This window comes from Triturus cristatus, chromosome 9 (genome assembly GCF_964204655.1).
Source record: "Triturus cristatus chromosome 9, aTriCri1.1, whole genome shotgun sequence".
In the NCBI taxonomy this organism is placed as follows: Eukaryota; Metazoa; Chordata; class Amphibia; order Caudata; family Salamandridae; genus Triturus; species Triturus cristatus.
Genome location: NC_140592.1, coordinates 167,633,718 through 167,653,282, shown reverse-complemented (window position 1 = coordinate 167,653,282; position 19,565 = coordinate 167,633,718). Strand labels below are relative to the sequence as shown.

The following is a 19,565-nucleotide window of genomic DNA, read 5'->3' as shown; positions in this document are numbered from 1 at the left end:
CGAGTTAGCTTTAGAACTTTAAAATTTGAAGTACGAAGGGTAGAAAACCCACATGGTGAGTTGTGTTAACGTACACGAGCAATACAAGAAGTTGCCCTGGGTGGCTTAGTGCTGGGTAAGTAAAGCTAGGTATGTAATCAATAAAGGCAACCAGAAATGCAGAACAAAGTCTAGTACAGTAAGGCCAAGGATCAGTTTGAATACTTAATTAAGATGTGAGGCAGGTGAATGTTGGAATATTGACACACGTGAGGGTAGCAAATCGAAGACTTGTTCAATAGGTTTTAGGCATAATGGGAGACGATGTTGCAGTAGCCTTTCTTGCTCAGTAGTAAGCCACCATGGAAAGGCATGCGGTCTTTGCCTATGGGGGACCGTAGCGGGCCCCCATGTAGTTGGGGGGGTGGGGGGTGCACATGGGGGGTACGTATGGTATCACCCCGCATTGGCATGGACAAAGTGGCAGGCACCACACGGTGCCTGTCACCTTGTGCATGCCAATGCACAACGTGCATTCCCAGCATTGTGGGGGGCGGTGCTGTGGGCACCGCCCACCACAATGCTGGGAATAGGGGATGCCACCGCCACTGTGGCGTTGGCATCGTAATTGCCGGTGCGGGACCGCCGCACCTCGTCCGTCCGCCATCCTAATAGGCCTCTAGGACTTCTATGAGTTCACTATGACCTCCCCAGGCACACAATCATGGCCAGGCCAATAAAATTACCCCTTTGATCTCCCTAAAAATTTGGAACATCAACCTCTGAAGCACCACCGCCACAGAGGCTAACCCAAAAGGCATCCTTAAAAACCTGTAACATCAAAATGGAGTACTAAATTGTTACTGAGTGAGATCATGAGTGAATTATGCTACCAAAAAGCAATTTCCGTGTACAGCTGTGCCCCAAAAAAACACCATGCCTTCCACTCACATGGCACACTTTGACAAGCTCTAGTGCCAAAACATAGCAGTTTTTGCCCTTTGTAGGGCCTGCCTCAGCAAGCATTTTGCACAACTAAGTATAACCTAGGTGGCAAAACAGTGGTATTTATAATGTAGGTAACTGTACATGATTCATAATTTTCTTTCTAAATAGCTTAAAAGTGTCTTTGCGGGCGTGTCATAGCAGGGGCACCTGTAAAATAAGGTGAACTCCTGTTTGTAGGTACTCATAATTCTTTTGCAGGCAGTTTCCCATCCTGAAAACACTAAGCCATTTAGTCCTATTAGTGGCAATTGTGAGTTTGTTATCAGGGTGAGAAATGGGAGGTAATACTTCCTAAATTGAAGGATGCCTAAGGAAAGGGTTTTCTCCATGGGTAAATACAGGGACAAATGTCTGCAACGCCGGGCGACGCTCTCCCTGCTCCTCATGGGCTCCCCCACCGCGAACATAACTCTTTGAGCTGAACTTTAGTAAGTAACTTTTTCACCAGGGCTAACCTTGTGACTGTATTCGGGCTGCACTCCATCACAGTCAGCCTGAACTTGTGACTTTCAACCGGTCTTGCACAACCAGATTACTGCGAGTGGCGCTTTGTGCTTTTAGGCGTTATACTTTCCTTAAATCTTTGAAATGGCACATCCCCGGTTCAACTGATTGGCTTTTTTGTCATTTTGGTGTCAAAATAATTTATGCAATTTTACTCTATTTTTCTAAATTTGTGTCAGATTTTTCTTGCGCTGTGTTTTTACTTTATTCCTGTTTGAGTGCTGCATAAACATTTTACACTTTACCTCTAAGTTAACCCTAGCTTCTTTTGTGCCAAGCTACCAAAGGGTTAATTAAACACAGGTTGATTAGTGATTTTTGTGGTTAACTCTGACAAGGATTGTGCCTGTTGCTTGAGAAGGGCCCACTCCTCCCTCAATAAACAGCCCGATTACTTAGTGTATATCTTACCAACATTTGCGTGTGCTCTGATTTTCTTGAGTTTGAGAAACATAAAGTGCATATGTACTACAGTTGAGGTATATTACGCCTGACTTCTATGCATTTTTTCGGCTATGTTAGAAAAGGATGAAGATTAGAAATCCTGGCAATCTTTGTTTTTCATAGTTTTGCAGGCATACACCTCGGAATGTTTAAGAATCCCCAAAACATCTGAAATCAATTCCAAATGAAGAAGAAAGAGGACACCTTGAAAAATGTGGCCCTTCTCCCATACTTTGAAATCTTCAGTACAGGCTGAACTGGGAGCCCAAAGCAGCCCTGGCATTTTTGTCTGGTCAGTCCCTGGGGTGGGGGGTGCAAATGTGAAGCACTACTGCTTTTGTTACTGGGGGCGATAATGCAGCTCAGCTGAAAAAAACGGTTCCCAGTAACAAAACTGGCCCCCACCGCTGCAAAACCGGCCCCCACCCAACCATCCTCTCGGGAACATGCCCGATGCTCACGAGGCGTAGCTTCAGAAGGGGTGTTACACCCACCTAATAAATGTATTTTTCAATAAAATAGTTGGGTACAGGTGCTTTCAGTCAGGTATGGTGAGATGTCTGTCAGATTTCACCAAGATGTTTTACATACACACAGACAAAAACAATCTCTCCCTCTCTGTTTTGAAAGTTCTCAAAAATATTGGTTACTTTACAAAATATTGTGTTGTCCCTCTTAATACTCCTATCACTACACATTCCTCTTCCTTTCCACTGCCCCTTAAGCCCCTCTCATGCCTCCTGCTTGTCCTATAATCAATTTAAACATTTGGGGGCATATTTACAAGGAAAGAGAGGACGGAGGTGCTGCAGCACATTACGCAGCCCTGCGCTCCGCCATTTGCAAAATGCAGGGATGCACCATATTTACAACAATATGGCACATGTCTGTGTTTTGCCTAGCGATGGCACAAAAAATAGCTGTCTGGCGCCAACACAGACACCCTTGTGCCACAGTGCAAAGGTACCTGCATTGCAGGGAATGATTGTTTATGTGCTAGAAGGTGTCCCTTCCTGCACATAAACAATCAATAATGGTGATTTGTCAATTCTATGTATGCTGCATTCTGCAGCTCACATAGAAGTAGCAAATCATCATTATTTAATGACACCTTCCCGCACACATACAATCATTAATGGCGTTTTGCTCTTCCTATATGTGCACACATCAAAAAGCAAAAAAAGAGGATAAATAAAAGTATTTCTCCTTGTTGCGTCATTCGAGCACCTGCTATAGCATGGCGTTAGTTTTAGGCGCTGCCTCAGCTTTACAGATCCTTATAAATCTGGGGAAGCTTCAAAAAGCAGTGGGTGCTGCGGCGGAAATCCCACAGCAAGTCCCATTGCAGACAACTGCGTGAAAGGGTACCATATTTACAAAGAGGCGTTAAGCCACAAAAAGTAGCTTAACGCCACTTTGTAAATATGGTGCGGGGCATTGCGCACCGAAACGTCGGTAAAACTGATATTCTGGTGGCACAATCCCTTTGTAAATATGCCCCAATATGCCAACCTGATTATTGTATAATCTGAAGCTCACCCACCCCCAGCCCCACCCCAATCTTACTGACGAAGCTACGCCCCTGGATGCCCGCTCCGGACAGTCAGGCCTTGCTTCAGTGCCTCCCTCACTAAAATGGCTGCATTGCTTTGCTTTGATTAAGAACCTGCTCTTTTATTCAATGCATTATGCTAACTTTAATGTCTCTATATTTTAACTGTGTGGCACAAATACATAATTATGTAATTGTTTTCCCCTCTTGCAGCTTTGTTTCATTACCTACTGACCACAGTGCTCATGAGAAGATAGTTGACGCAATACACGCAGTTAAGTAACAGGAGATGCTCAATCATCAGACACTAAGGGCCTGATTATGACTGGGGTTCAAATTCTGAGTTTGGTTGTTTTTAATGCATTCAATAATTATCTAATGCTTTAACCACCTCAACCTTCGTTAAATTACAGGGGAACCAACCTGCTGAAATCTAATAGGGCAAAAGCATATAGCATTTACCTTATCATGCAGATTTTGGTCAGTTAAACAAACAAATCCGCATGGTATCCCCCCAAAAATGATAATAGGTGTTATGTATTGCACCGAATAAATAACCTATCTTGGGGTATCGTTATTTATGAGGTGTGATAAATCACATCTTCTTTCCCAACCCATTTGTAATCAAGTTCTATGCTGGAGCCTCACAGACTTCGCTTTTTACTTTGTATAGTTTAATGTATGCAATGCAAGCTCTTAAATCAAATAATCCTTACCTTGAGAGCTGTTCAAATAATGATAGTGACATTTACTATAGTAAATTCCAAAGGCTGAATTGTTGAATAATAATTGTTGGGGGACACCTCAATCCCTCAATCAAGATCACTATATAGACCACAGACAGATAAAACACTGATCAACCCATTTATAAGAGGGTGGAAGAGGGAAATATAGAAGAATACCAGTCAACAACAGGTTTCACTAATGATATACTTCTACAGGCTTTCTCCCACCCCTTTTCATCATTTATTGTGTTTCTGAGTCATTCACATTTTTTAGCTGCCCATTACAGCACATAGTATATGGGTCAATGGTCAGCCCAATAATTATAAAAAATGATGTACAGAATTAATGAAATGTAATTTTATGATATTTTAATGCAAAATTAATGAATTAAAAATAGTTTATATATGTTAAAATAAAACAAGCCTGTTTTATTGTTAGATAATTTTTTAAACAAAACGTTGAGTTTATCTATATTTGTAAATATTTTAAATAATTAAATTAAATTTAACACTATTTTCCATGGGGTTTTATTTAAGTCCCTACCTGCTTCATTTTCTAAGGGAGCGTGTTGCAGTATCAGTAGTGGCCGTGTGTGTTACTTTTAGGGGCCGTTTCAGGAGGAGTAAACGTGTAAGTTTACACTTTTGAGTAACTTTACACTCGGAGTTTGTGACTAGCCCAAAGTAGTAAATATACTCAAATGTGTTAGAGTACATTTACTAGTAATAAATCTTCATATGCATATTTACCTTCTTCAATAGGCCCCAATATTTGTTTGCAGCTGAAGTAATGCATGGTATGTACAATTTTCCGATGGGCTTAAACCTGACTTGGCCCTATTTTCACCTCTTACAGGTGATGAGAAGACATTACAAAAATTGAGCTCCCACTTCCGTACCTTCAAAGAGGCAGATGGAAGAGGATGGATTCCTTTGCATGAAGCTGCAATAAAGTCAAATAAGAATATTCTTGCAATAACTCTTAAAGGTTTATTTCTTGTCTTCATCCACTTAAACATAACATAAGACTATTAATTACCTGTAAATTAATTTCAGTTTTTCACAATCACTTTCAGCTTCATGTTCTAGTGTGTGGGAGAAAACCACTCTAAAGGGGGAGACGCCCCTGTATCTGGCTATAGACTATTGCCAACTAGAAAATGCTAACTTTCTCCTTAACAATGGCTGTAACCCTAATGCTAAGAATGAAGAAGGGGACTCTCCATTAACTGCAGGTAAATCAGTGCATTTATAATTTTGTTTATGTCAATATTTCCAGAGTTCCTAATAATATGTGATAGGTATGATTCTGAGATAAACCTGGTATTAGGGAGAGTTATGAAATTTTCTAAGCTACAGCTTTCCTTATCTTCTTTATTTTCGCCTTCTGGATATTGCCTAGGGTTGTAAACTGGTTTTCCAAAGAAAAACAGGAGTCTTTTAACATGTTTCTGAGTCTCCAACCCAAGTTGTATATTGGTAGTCAGAAAGGGATATAATTAAACCACCCTAGCATTTTCTATACATTATTATCTTACAGGTAAAGAACATGCAAAAGTGACAGAGGTTTTCTTACCACAGGGGTTGACACTACAGTAGAATTATATTTGTAATTTATTTTTCTTTTGTTGGTAAACATTTTTGTCTGTGCATAATGGTACGAAAGACATGAGGTCAATGCTGAGATGCTGCCACTACCAAATACCCTTCTGGGTTCACAACCTCTGAAGAAAAGTAAATCACTGGCTTGACCCCAGTTCGCTCTGATAGATGTTCTCGGAATATCTGCTGTAGGATAGTAATATATGTATTCTGCCTCCCTCACATAATTCCGCCCAGCCGCAGATTACATAAATTCACCAAGAAAGCAAATGCAATAGAAACAACTTCAATAGAAGCAGCTCTTTACCATATGCTTAATGGATATATCCTATTTATCAGCTCTAAAAATGCTCCTGCTGTCTGTGAGCAGACCTTTGATCGTATTCCCTGCCCGCACTGAAGCGAGCAGGGAAACAGACCAAAATATTACTCCAACCTGGAGGGAGCAGCATCAGTAGCTGCTTTCTCTGGGTGGGACCAATAATAGCTCCTGCTGCATGAGGGAAGCTGGCTGGAAATGCAGGAGTCTTGGAGTCCCTCCCTGCGTCCCTTAACAAGAGTATGATGGGTGCCCTGGGTAGGGACCAGCAAAAGACACAAACATGATGGACGGAATGCAGAACAAATCAAAACATTCACCCCCCGTCAAGAGAGCTCAGTTAAATCCATTATTCTTTTGCTCACCATGCCACCCCAGTTTAGACCCAGCCATATCCAAATCAATCTTGACCCTGTTCCTCATGGGAAAAGTCCAGCCCGAACTGCCAAGCCAGGTCCTCCCTGGACTGGAAACAAGCATCCTAGGACCGGTTTCAGGGTTTCACCCCTCTTCAGCCAGGATAGCTTGATTCCAGTGGCATAGGGAGCACGGGACCCAAGTCTGGGCATATCCGTCCCACTCGGGTGCCAAATGCAAACACAACAGTTGATGGACAGAATGCAGAACTATGTCATACATTCACCCCAGTACAGAGATCTGGGCCTAAAACCATCCTTTTTTTTGCTCACCGTGCCATTCCAGTTTGAACCCAGCCATATGCAAATCAGTCTTGACCCTGTGCTTCATGGGAACAGTCCAGCCCGAACTGCTAAGCCAGGTCCTCCCTGGACTGGAAACGAGAATCCTAGGACCAGTTTTGGGGTTGCACCCCATATCAGGCAGGCCATCTTGAATCCAGGGGCACAATGAGCCCGGGACTCACGTCTGGGCATACCCGACGCACTTAGGGCGAAAAAACAAAATACACACAAATGATGGATGGAATGCAGAACAAATCCAAGCTTTCACACCCAGTCAAGAGATCTGGGTTAATTGCATTGGGGCATATCAACAAGCAGGCGATAAAAAATTATCGCCGCTTTTGCGGCCGTTTTCGGCCGAAAAGCGGCGATAATTTTATCGCCTAATCAGCAAGGTCATGCTGACGCGTGAAACCTTGCTTTAGCGTCAAGATTTCTAACGCCCAGCTTTGCATCTCTAATGAGTGTTCCTGACCTGGCATGACAGGAGAAATGTCGCTAAGCAACATTTCTCCTATCATCAAGCCCCACACTATGAAGCATAGCGTCAGGAAAAGTAGCGATAACCCCTGTTATCGCTACTTTCCTAACACCTGCTTCAGGACTGATTTAGCCATGATATCCTATGGAAGGAGGATATCATGGCTAAGTTTGTGAGTCCCTATCAACAAGCTAACGTGAGATTATCGCTGGGTTTCCAGCGATAATCTCACGTTAGCCAGTTAGCGCCAGGATTTTTATCGCTGATGAGATAAGCGTTGCTAATAGCACGCTATCTCAGCGATAATTATCCTGGCGCTAAGTGCGCTCAGCGATAATTATCGCTGGTTGTTGTTGATATGCCCCATTGTTCTTTTGACCACCATGCCACCCCAGTTCAGATCCAGCCATATGCAAATCTGTCTTGACCATGTACCTCATGGGAACAGTCCAACGAGCCTGCCAAGTGAGGTCCTCCCTGGACTGGAAACAGGCATCCTAGGTTTGGGGGATTCCATTTAAAAAATGCAAGCCTCAGGGAATAGGGTCCTCGAGGCTTTTAAAAATGCAGGCCTCAGGGAATAGTGTCCTCAAGGCTGATAACTGCTCAGGGAAGGGGACCACATGCCACCCCCTTAAAAAAATACACATCCCTGGAGGATGGGATCCCCAGGGTCTAAGAGGCTCAGGGAGTGGGGCCGCCCAGCTCCCCCTCCTCTTTATAGATATATGTTCGGCCCTGGGGGATACGTTTTTGATTGGCTTTTGTAAGTTGACAATTCTCTCGCCTCATATATATGTCCTGGTTAATGACTGTTGAATTAGTGGAAAAAGGAAAGACAAAAAAGAAACAAGAAGGAATTCTCCGCATTTGAGAATGCCATGAAAGTGTTTAGAATTCCAGTAAACATCAGGAATGTTTTGTTAAATATACAATGCATGAATTGTTATATTTAAAGTAATTCCAAGCGGCAAATGAGTTTTCAAACTATGAGTCTTTAAACAGGTATTAAGATCGATGGAAATTGCAGTCTGTCTTCCATGGGTATGGAGACAGCGACCCATGTGATCGGGAGTCTGTGGTTTTAGAATATGCAAATGGCGACAGCGCCTTTGGTGTGAGCAAGCCTGTGGATACAGGCGTAACACGTTACCTGAAGATTTAAATAAAAAGAGAATCTCTTTTATATACAATTGGAGTCCCTGTGTTGGTGTCCAGGAACTGGATAGTTAACTGGAGAGTTGGTGTGTGTATATATATATATATATATATATATATATATATATATATATATATATAATCCACAGGTGGATGGGAACACCCGTTGCCTCCAAAACAAAGGGCGCGTCGAAGAAGAGACCTCCCAAACGCGGTCACAATACTTCACCAAACTTCTTGAAAAAGCAATCGACGCCGTGTCTGTGCAAGATTCTTTATTGCCAGCTGAAAAGCTAGACGCGTTTCGCCTGACCTGCAGGCTTGTTCACTAGCAATTTGATAAAGATTTCATGGCAATTTAAAACAGTGAATGTGATCAGGTCACATGGTGAACTACAATAATAAAATGGACAACAGACTCGTAGTTCGACAACATGCGTTAATAAGCAAATGAATTAAGGGCAAGTGCCACATAGTTTACAAAACACAATTCCTTAGAGTTGTTGCAAAATATAATAACATTGTTTGACTCAGTTAATCTTCAATTTGCGTCAAGTTTGTTGCTCTCACAATTGTTTTTTTTTTTTTTGACGAAGTCAAATTACCATATTGGTACCGTCTTCATCTCTAGCCCGTCATGATCAACCAAATTGATGTGTGGTCGACCAGAGTAGCGTGGATGTTTTAACAACTTGTTGGTGGATTGGGTCCGGCAGGGTATGCTGAGCAAGGATGAAATGTCCTTTCTCAAAATTGACTGCCCTATTATTCCGGTCTTATACCTTATACCCAAGGTGCATAAAGACATGGCTAATCCCCCTGGCCGTCCTATCATCTCGGCCATAGGGAGTGCTTTTGAGCACACTTCTAAATTTGTTGATTCCTTTCTGTGCCCTCTTGTCAAAGCCCTTCCATCGTTCATTTTGGACACGAGCGATTTTTTACGTAAAGTATAGTATGATTGCTTTTTCAAGAAGTTTGGTGAAATATATATATATATATATATGTCAGCTCTAGTTGCACCTTTCAAATCGGGAATTCACTCGCGGGTGGGTGCCCTCAATGTGGCGATGCACTCCACAAAAAATCAAAGCTCCAACTTCCTCCTGTCGCAAAGGAAATAGGCACTCACGGGAGACGCTTAGAAGATGTTTTTATTCCGATATAACAAACAGACGCGTTTCGGCGAATTGCCTTCCTCGGTGTTTGCTCACATACCGGGAGGTCGCCATTTTAAGTGCATGCAAAAGCTGTCATCGCGATACATCAATCATAGAAAGCGGACTAGCACTTTAGCAAATAAACGTCCGCCATTGCTAAATTTACAATGATACCTTGTTCAAATAGTAAATACATGTCAAATCACAACCTAAGTGGTAAAATAAATTTGAAAACAAGTTATGTACATAATTACACGCACTATGGCTATTTAACAAAATTGCGCCATATATTGGCTACGGCATCCAGATAACATCGCTGCAAGCGAATTAACAACTTGCTCTAGAAAACCCGTCATAAATAGACAGACAAGGCTACAGTTGTGAATCATTTCTTAGATTATGTTCATACTATATGCCGGTACCTGACAGCTTGAATGCCCTGGGTCTCGATTCCAATTGGAAAATAAACATTAGGACCACCCCCGCAACTGGGTATACTCACAATTATTTAGCGTAGAGGTAGCACTGTAAGCCAATACATGGCTAAAATCATGTTATACATCAAGCCACGCATTAGATAGAAGCGGGGGTGGTCCTAATGTTTATTTTCCAATTGGAATCGAGACCCAGGGCATTCAAGCTGTCAGGTACCGGCCATAGTGCGTGTAATTATGTACATAACTTGTTTTCAAATTTATTTTACAACTTAGGTTGTGATTTGACATGTATTTACTATTTGAACAAGGTATCATTGTAAATTTAGCAATGGCGGACGTTTTTTGCTAAAGTGCTAGTCCGCTTTCTATGATTGATGTATCGCGATGACAGCTTTTGCATGCACTTATAATGGCGACCTCCCGGTATGTGAGCAAACACCGAAGAAGGCAATTCGCCGAAACGCGTCTGTTTGTTATATCGGAATAAAAACATCTTCTAAGCGTCTCCCGTGAGTGCCTATTTCCTTTGCGACAGGAGGAAGTTGGAGCTTTGATATATATATATATATATATATATATATATATATATATTCAGTGAAAAAACCATAGGTTTCACACATGTTATAGTTAGCTGGACATTTTACTCGTAAAAAACCAATGAAATTGCCCCGTTATAGTTAGTTCAGCTAACTATAACTCGTGCGCCCGCAATGCACTGCTGATGACGTCACATATTACATCACTCATGACATGGTCAGTGACATCACTCATGACATCACTGATGACATCTCAAATGACATCACTGATGACATCACTGATGACATCATCCAGTGAATGTGTGTTTTTCTGAAAATTAAATATGTTTTATATATGTATATCTCAAGGTCGATGGAAGAATAAATGGGTATATAAGTGTCTAAATGGATGATTTGTTTTTGAAAAATTGATTGTTTAACTGACTGATTAAGTGTATCTTAGTGAATACATGGCTTAGTGAGTAATGTTTAAATATGTATATATCTGTATCAGTCTCTCACTTTGTGTATAAGTGGCTGCATGGGTTGGTGAGTAGCTACATGGGTGTCTATATAGGTTATTAGTTGGTTTTTTGAGTATCAGTCTGAGTGTCTGCATGGTTCGGTGGGGGGTATTACGTAGTGCATAGGTGCATGAATGAGTGACTCACTGTTTGTATGTGTTGAACAGACCATGTGTCCAGGACTGCATGGGTGGATGAGTGTGTGTATGGGTGTGTTAGTGAGTGAATGACTGTCTCAATAGTGTCTTTATGAGTAACTACATATGTTTTAAACTAGTATATGTGACTATTGGTGTATATATGTGAGTATATGCAAAGGTGAGAGATTGGAAGAGTTCCTGTATGAATAAGTATGTGTTTCTATAAGTGATTGTTTAAAAGACTAAGTATGTGTAAGTTTCCGTAGAAGTAAGTATGGTGGTGTGTGTATAACTGTATATGCAAGTAAATGTATGTTTGATTCTTTATTAGCACGAGTGACTATGTGTGTGAGTAACTCTATGCATGAGTGGCATTGTGTAACAGGATGTATAGGTGTATGAGTACATATGATGAGTGAGTACATGTATGAGTGACTGTATTGGACTGTTGGTGAATGAGTGGATGTGTATGTGGATCTTGGAATTACTGAAGAGGTTGTTGTAACTGGTATTGGTATGTCCATTGTTTTGAAAATTTTAGTCTCTATTTTTGAATGTGTGTGTCAAAGGTTATATTAGGGTAAGAGGAGGTCTACCACTCTATCACAAGGATGATGTCATCAGTGATGTCATCAGTGATGTCATTTGAGATGTCATCAGTGATGTCATGAGTGATGTCACTGACCATGTCATGAGTGATGTAATATGTGACGTCATCAGCAGTGCATTGCGGGCGCGCGAGTTATAGTTAGCTGAACTAACTATAACGGGGCAATTTCATTGGTTTTTTACGAGTAAAATGTCCAGCTAACTATAACATGTGTGAAACCTATGGTTTTTTCACTGAATTTCTAAGGTTTTTTAAATGCTAATTCCTAACTATAACGTGTGTGAAACCTATGGTTTTTTCACTGAATTTCTAAGGTTTTTTAAATGCTAATTCCTAACTATAACGTGTGTGAAACCCATGGTTTTTTCAGTGAATTTGCAAGGTTTTTTAAATGCTAATTATTTTTTTTTTTTTTTTTTCTAACATATTTTTAATTTAATTATCTTACCTTTTATAAAGACTATGATTAAATTTTTAAAATTCTATAATATGTTTTTTTTAATATATTTTATAAACTAAACTTGTAAAATTTATTAGCAATACATTTTTTCATTTTTTTTTATTTTTTTTTTTTAGTACGCGTACCGTAAGCTTACGGTAAGCGTACGGTTTACGCAACGTCCGTAATTTTTCTACGCTGTTTGCGTATAGTTACGCAATTTGCGTAGCCGCGCGTCCTCCGCGTGGGACGCGTACGCGTGTACGCTACACGCGCACGTTACGCGGAAGTGTCGGGGAGTGACTGTTAAGTGCATGCGCGCAAGCGCGTGTCTTTTTTACGCGCATGCGCACTTTTGCCGTAAGCGCACCGTAAGCGTACCGTAAGCATACGGTAGGTCATGTGATCATGAAACACAACTTTTGATTGGTTGAAACTACTTTCAGTTCTAGAACTCTCCTACACCACACCCATTCCCCTCATTTCTGCTTGTGATCCCTTGGGAGAAGGAGCTGGTTTGTCTTTGGGATACGATGGCAGAACAGCAGAGCTCTTCTGAGAGTGAGGCTAGCACTAGCAGCACTGTCTTGAGGCAGAGATCGAGGAAACAAAAGCCCTCTTATGTATGGGATTATTTTACTTTTCCTGAAGGCCAGCAAAAGGTAAATGCACCCTTAGTGACTTGTAAGCTGTGTAAGCGTGTACTTTCTAGAGGTAATCCTAACAGGAAGTATTCCTTTGGGAATCACACCATGAAGAGACACCTCCAGGATGTACACAGAAGGACACATGGTCATCTTTTTGGAGGTAACTCTTCAGAAAGACAAGCCAGTACATCCACAGTAGCTCAGCCTGAACCATCATCTGCAGGGCTGACTCCTTCTTCTGCAGGTCAGGTGAGCCCTTCATCTGTGGGGGGAGAATCTCCTTTTGCTGGCCCTCTGGAAATGAACCCTCGATTTCGGAAGGTTGATATTCATTGCACATTTTGTAAAGATCTAATTTGCCATAGGGAGACCAGTGTTTCCCTAGTGAACAACAAAATAGATCAGCACATTTGTCGCTTTGAATAATTTTCCCATGCTTCCTTTCCTCTGTCCCTGCATGAACACAACGGTTCTTTTAAGAGCCAACCTTATCTTTCATCTTTTTTTTACATATGTTTTTATAAACTTTTTTTTATTTTTTTTTTTACCGTACGCGTACGGTGCGCGTACTTTTTTTTTTTTTTTTTTTAAAATCACTAAAAATCATTTATCACATTACATTGTCCTTGAGAGACTACAATTATTATTATTGACTTACCATACTCACTGAAAAAATATTTATTCATTTGTTTTTAAAAAAAATAGTTTTAAAAATGTTTGTAGTTTTCGAAAATTTTCTATATCTATCTGGAAAAAAAGAAAAAAGTATTAATATTTTAAAAACATTTTATAATACAGTACACATATTTACATTTTTTTCCCAAAAATATTTTTGCCTTATTTTTGCTGTTTTCAGAATATATTGCATTTCACTATAAATTGTGAAAGCAATTGCATTCATCATTTTACAGCGGGCAAAAAAAAATACCAATCACAAAGATTGTATTAAAAATGCCCTGATTCTTTTTTTCCTTAAACTTAACATTATAGAAATGCATAATATTGTAAAAAAATATCATCTAATACCAATAGTTATTTCTTTAAAATACCGTCTGATATGTTTGTTTCAGAAGTATAATCACAATATTATATCTCAAATAACTCCAAAATACATCTGATTTCATTTCCTTTAGACCAAATAGTAATTTTAAATTTTTTTTAGGAATAAATTTCCAACGGTAATCCAATAAAATTCTAAAGTTTAATTTGTCCAGATCTCACCGATTCTCTGTAACATTTTGGTTCACGAAAATTTTTTTAATAATTTATTAAGTCCACAATAGAATTGGTTACTTTTCCACATGGCCAAATAGTAATTTTTTAAAACATTTTTGAAAAAATTTCCAATGGCAGTCCAATAACATTCCAAAATTTAAAATGTGCAGAAGTTACCGATAATCTCTAAATTATTGGTTTTTCAAAGTTTCCTTAAAAATTAAAAAAGTCCACATTACAATTGGTTATCTTTCCATTAGGCCAAATGATAATTTAAAAAATGTTTTTTTTACAAAATTGCAATGGTAATCCAGTAAAATGGTAAAATTGTTTTGTCCAGATCTTGCCAAGTCTCTCTACAATTTAGGTTTCAGGAAGATTAGATAGGAATTTGCTAAATCAAAAGGCAAACGTTGTTTGAAAATTAATTGGGAATCATTACACAGTGTCCAGCCTTTTTCACATTTAAGATAAACTGTGTAATGTCCAGAAGTAACACTAGGTCCATCATGGAAAATTATTGCAACAGTTAAAAAAGTTTTTCCTGAAATTGATAATTGCTGTCCTGTAAACTTCTTTATTAAAGTATCCAATTTTGAACCATCAGCTCTACATCGTTGCATCATTAAAATTACATACTGTCCGTATTCCTTTAAAATTAATGTTGAAAACATGTCAGAATTACACTCACCACATTTCATGCTATGATTAGCATCTTTAACTAATTTTGCAAAAGTGACTGTTTTACTCTCTGGCAATGTCAAATAAATAAACCTTTCATTATCAACAATAGAGCCACATATATTATAACAATTATCACAACTATGTTCCCATTTATAAGAGAGACCAAAACAAATGTCAATGGGAACTCCTTCTTCTTCCACTACCTGAAGAAAATACATCAAAAATTCATGTGCATCTTGCTGTTCATTTTGAGAAAACTGTGTTCGTCCTGAACATACATCTAAAAGTTTTCTAATGTCAGTAGCACTTTCTATTTGAGTTTTATCTTTACTCAGCTTTTGAAAAAGGAGACTCAGCTCTGAACAGAATCTTTTTCCCTGATTTACTAGTATCTGCTCTTGCAAACTTTCCAGATAAAATGCAACATTCAGCACTACATTTGCGTAGCAGTTGACACCAGAGCTATTTTCAAAATGACATCCTACAACCTGTTCTTCATTTTCCTTTTTCTTTTTGCTTGCAATTACATCACTCCTCTTTTTTTTCCTCTTCTCTACATCTTCACTACAGATATTCTCATTTTTTCTTTTACGAGAAACTACACGTTTCTCCAACACAGGATACTGACCTAAATGAGGAGCATAGCTTCTTCTTAATCTATTATACTCTTTTACACAGTTTGTATCAGCACTAACTTTTGACTCATCAAAGTCTATCATGAATAAACCTGATAATGTTTTGACTCGTGACAAAGCAACATATGCCATACCTTCTTTGAACACAGTTGAACCAATGTTCACAAATGCACAATCTACAGTCAATCCTTGAGACTTGTGAATAGTTACAGCATATGCTAGAGAAAACGGAAACTGCTTCCTACGTACATATAAGTCTTTCACAAGCATAAAACGAACTGTACAACGACAAATATCTTTAACTTCATCTATCTGATCAAATTTTATTTTTAAACATTCAACTCCTTCTTTTTTCTGGTAATTAATAAAACCCACAACTCTTCCCATCGCTCCATTTACTAAACCTTTCTCAACATCCAAATTTCTCCTTAAAAACACTCTACAGTTCATGCAAACATATAGATTTTTTTCTAATCCAGCTGTTTTGGAGATGTTCTTCTCTAGTGAGTCCAATTTATTTTTCAGTTTGCCTGTTACTGTGACAGTAATTCTTCCATCCTCAATTTTGTCCACTGCTTCCAATTTCCTGATCTCTTCCTTTTCCAATTTCAAAAGCTCCTCATTGAATATTGAGCATTCACGTAGAGTTGGCATTAAGCAGATGACACTTTTGTTTTCTGCAATGTTCTTGTATATCTTCTCTGCAACTATTTCTTCCTTTGGAAATAAATTATGTAGCAGCCGACTCTGTAATGCTTTTTTGCCAACTTCTGTCAGTAGTCCAATCCTGATATCTTTCAGAATACTTCCATATTCTTCATCGTTTGCTTGCCTCATATTAGTAGTAAGTTCCTTGTACTCAAAGAAGGACCAAATATTTGTATTTCCGATGCTTCCCAATGACTTCTTCGTGTCTTCATGTGTCACAGTATTAAACACTGGTTGTCCTTTAACTGGAGTAAGTTGCAAAAGATCTCCAAAAACTATGACGTGTTTTCCACCAAATAACATGTCATAGTCTGTCTTCAAAATTTGCTGCATTCTTAAATGCACAAAGGCAAGCATTAGGTTTGATACCATGCTCACCTCATCAATAATGAGAACTTGCATCTTCTTCAATACTCTTGAAACTTCCAAGGATGCTTCTCCAGTTAGCTTGTTGAATTGTATTTTGTTCTCATGCTCCACTGGTAACATTAGCAAACGATGTAAGGTGATTCCTTTTATGTTATATGCTGCTAACCCAGTTGGAGCAGTAACCACACAAGACAAAGTAGAATCCGTTTTTTGCTGTAGGTAGCTTCTGATGACTTTTATTAGGAAACTTTTTCCAGTTCCAGCTTCTCCGCTTACATACATCCTGATTGGATGAAATGATGTGCATGAGCACTCTTTTTTTACATGTAGAAATCCGTGATCAATTTTGTTTTTGATCTCTTCATAAATTTGTTGCTGCTCTTGATTCAGTTGTCTTTCCAAATTTTCTAAGTCTATAAATTCTTCTTGAGCTTGATTCATAGCCGTTTCCACTTCATTCATGGCTATTGATGCTTCATTTTCAATGATTGGTTGTCCTAGGGGATCTTGACTGTGTGTTCCTGAACTTTGGCTGTCCTGAGAACTGTCTCTAGCTATTTCTGCTGCAATTGTAGTTTCCTGTTCAATTTCTTCATTTAACATTTGCAGATAAGTTGTGAATGTATTGCATTGTATGCTGTCTTTGCAAGCATTAAATGAATCTTCATAGCTTTGAAATTCTCCCAGTAGTTCATCCTCTGTACGCCATGGTTTAAACAACTGTAAAAGAGCCAAGTAGTAAAATTCTTTCTTGTCAGTAGTGTCGCAACTCAGCTTCCGGTGATTTATCAAACTTCCTTTTGTTTGCTTCACCAAACATCCTTCTTCACCAACGACTTTATATTTTCCATTATTGATGTCTTCTGCGGCTTTCCTTGAATAAATGTAGTTCTGCAGCACTTCATAGAGACACATGTTCTCCAGATGTTGACTTCTCTTGGGATAATATGTGTCCAACATGTTTGTTTTCAATATATCTGTACTTTCTGGGTCATTCTCGACCAAATATTCAATTTCTCCTACAGATTTCAGTACCCGATTTCTCATTGCTGCAAGGCCTAAACTTGCCCAAATTATTCTTCTTGACTTCGAGTAGAGACTTGCAGAAGATAACCTATCTGAACATTCGTAGGATCCAATTTCTCGATGCGATAACATCTTCAAACTGAAACTGTACAGCTTCTTACTGACAGTCTTCTCGTGAGAAATCTCTTCCCACATTTCCTTCAATTCTGTTTTTTCTGATTTCGTAATGTAAGACGTTACATATCGTGCAACAGCAATGGAATTGTCAGCTACATACTGTATATCCATGTTAGCATTCCACATGGATAAAATGACTGGGTTGTAGTCATTTATATTTTTTGATTCTTCTTTTCTTTTAAGGTTGTAGGTATTCTTAGGTGATTTTCTTGTGATAGTATGTCTCACAGCTGACATAAAACTGTTTACTCTTCCATTTGAAAGAACAGGTCTAGGAAATCCAAATCGACATTTAGTGTAGTATTTTTCTTTGCTCTTGTATTTCCGTCGACAGTATTTTCCACACCGATGACTTTGGAAACGTAAAACTTGCTCCTTTAACTTGTTCTCTTCTGTGCTTTTTGGTATAGCACATGTTGCATATTCTTGAATGTAAGATAACACTGCTTCATCAGCATCTGTTCCAAACTTTGGGGCATCCTTGATCCACAACAGCATATGAATATGAGGAGCACCTCTTGCCTGGTACTCTTTTCTCCAAAAGAAATCCACTACTTCTCCAAGGGGTGGATTTTTTTTATTGCAGATGAAGGACATCATAGCCTCAAATCTATGATTGAAATATCTGCAAACATTAACCGGATCCAATGAGCACAGTTCTCCTGCTGTCTTGTATTCGATGTTTTTAATGTTTGAATTGGCCTCTCGTAGAAAATCCAGTAAATCATCCCAAGCGTACTCGGCACAGCTTAGGGTAAGGAACCATGTTGGTGTTCCTAAATTCCGTAACATGCATTTTAGTTCACCATGGCGTCGGTACCAATATTCATTTGTCCCACGCTGACAAGCCATCAGATTAATCAGTTGTGTTTCCAAATGATCATCTCGGTGCTGCACTTTCTCCATAAAATCCTTAGCAGACACATTTTGTAAATGTACGCCACTTTTTAAAATGTGATTTACTGCATAAGACAGTGCAGACAAGTCGCTTTCAAATAAAAGATGGAACAAATAAGGAATACTTTGTCGAAATCTGGGATCTTCAGCATATAGTCTTGTAGTCCGATACTCTGAAGCTGGAATCTGTTCTGGACGTTCATCGTATCGTCCTCCTTTTCCTTTAGGAAACAGCTGAGGAAAACATCGAGCTTCCAAGCTCTCCTCCCATACACTCACAGGAGTTCCTTTTGCTTTCTTCATCTGAGAGAGATCAATATTGTCTCCCATAACTTCTTTCGAATGAAGAGGATGTATGCTAAAATGTTCATAAATTTCTTCTTCCTTTGACTTGTCCACTTTTTCAATTTGTCCAGTTGGTGTTTCTGTGTCTTCTTGAAAATCTTCTTCTTCTTCTTCTTCTTCTATATAAATTGATTCATACCATTTGTTATTTTTTTTCAAATACAAATTTGCTCTTTGTACTTTCCGCACATCTACCAGCTCCTGCCAAATCTTCTTATTCTTTGTAGGTACACCATTAACCAGAATAATTAATGGTTCAGTTTCCAAAGTATCCGCATCAATAGTTTCCATATTTTTTTTCAAATCCAAGGGCAAATACACCACTCTACCTTTTAAACCTCTCAGTAAATCTGAAGGAGGTAATTTACCAGTTTTGGGCTCCATACGTACTATGGTCTGGAACGGATGAACACATTGAATGAGTATAGACTCATATGTATTTAATTCAGAAAGTTCTGCAGGAATAGCATCCAATTCTAAATTATTATGTACAGCTCTGGTCGGCATTCTATTTTCCTCTAACTTGTTGTAACAGTATTTACAAATACGCTGATCTTCACCCAA

The 19,565-nt window shown here is 39.0% G+C and overlaps 1 protein-coding gene across 1 annotated transcript in view; it reads left to right on the top strand.

Moving 5' to 3' along the window:
- ASB14 (ankyrin repeat and SOCS box containing 14) overlaps window positions 1-19,565 on the top strand; it is a 144,910-nt gene that overhangs the window by 21,753 nt on the left and 103,592 nt on the right. The window contains exons 3-5 of the mRNA XM_085624668.1: window positions 3,701-3,762; window positions 5,069-5,200; window positions 5,289-5,447. Of these exons, the coding sequence (XP_085480794.1) occupies window positions 3,701-3,762; window positions 5,069-5,200; window positions 5,289-5,447 (353 nt within the window). The remainder of the gene's footprint in view (window positions 1-3,700; window positions 3,763-5,068; window positions 5,201-5,288; window positions 5,448-19,565) is intronic.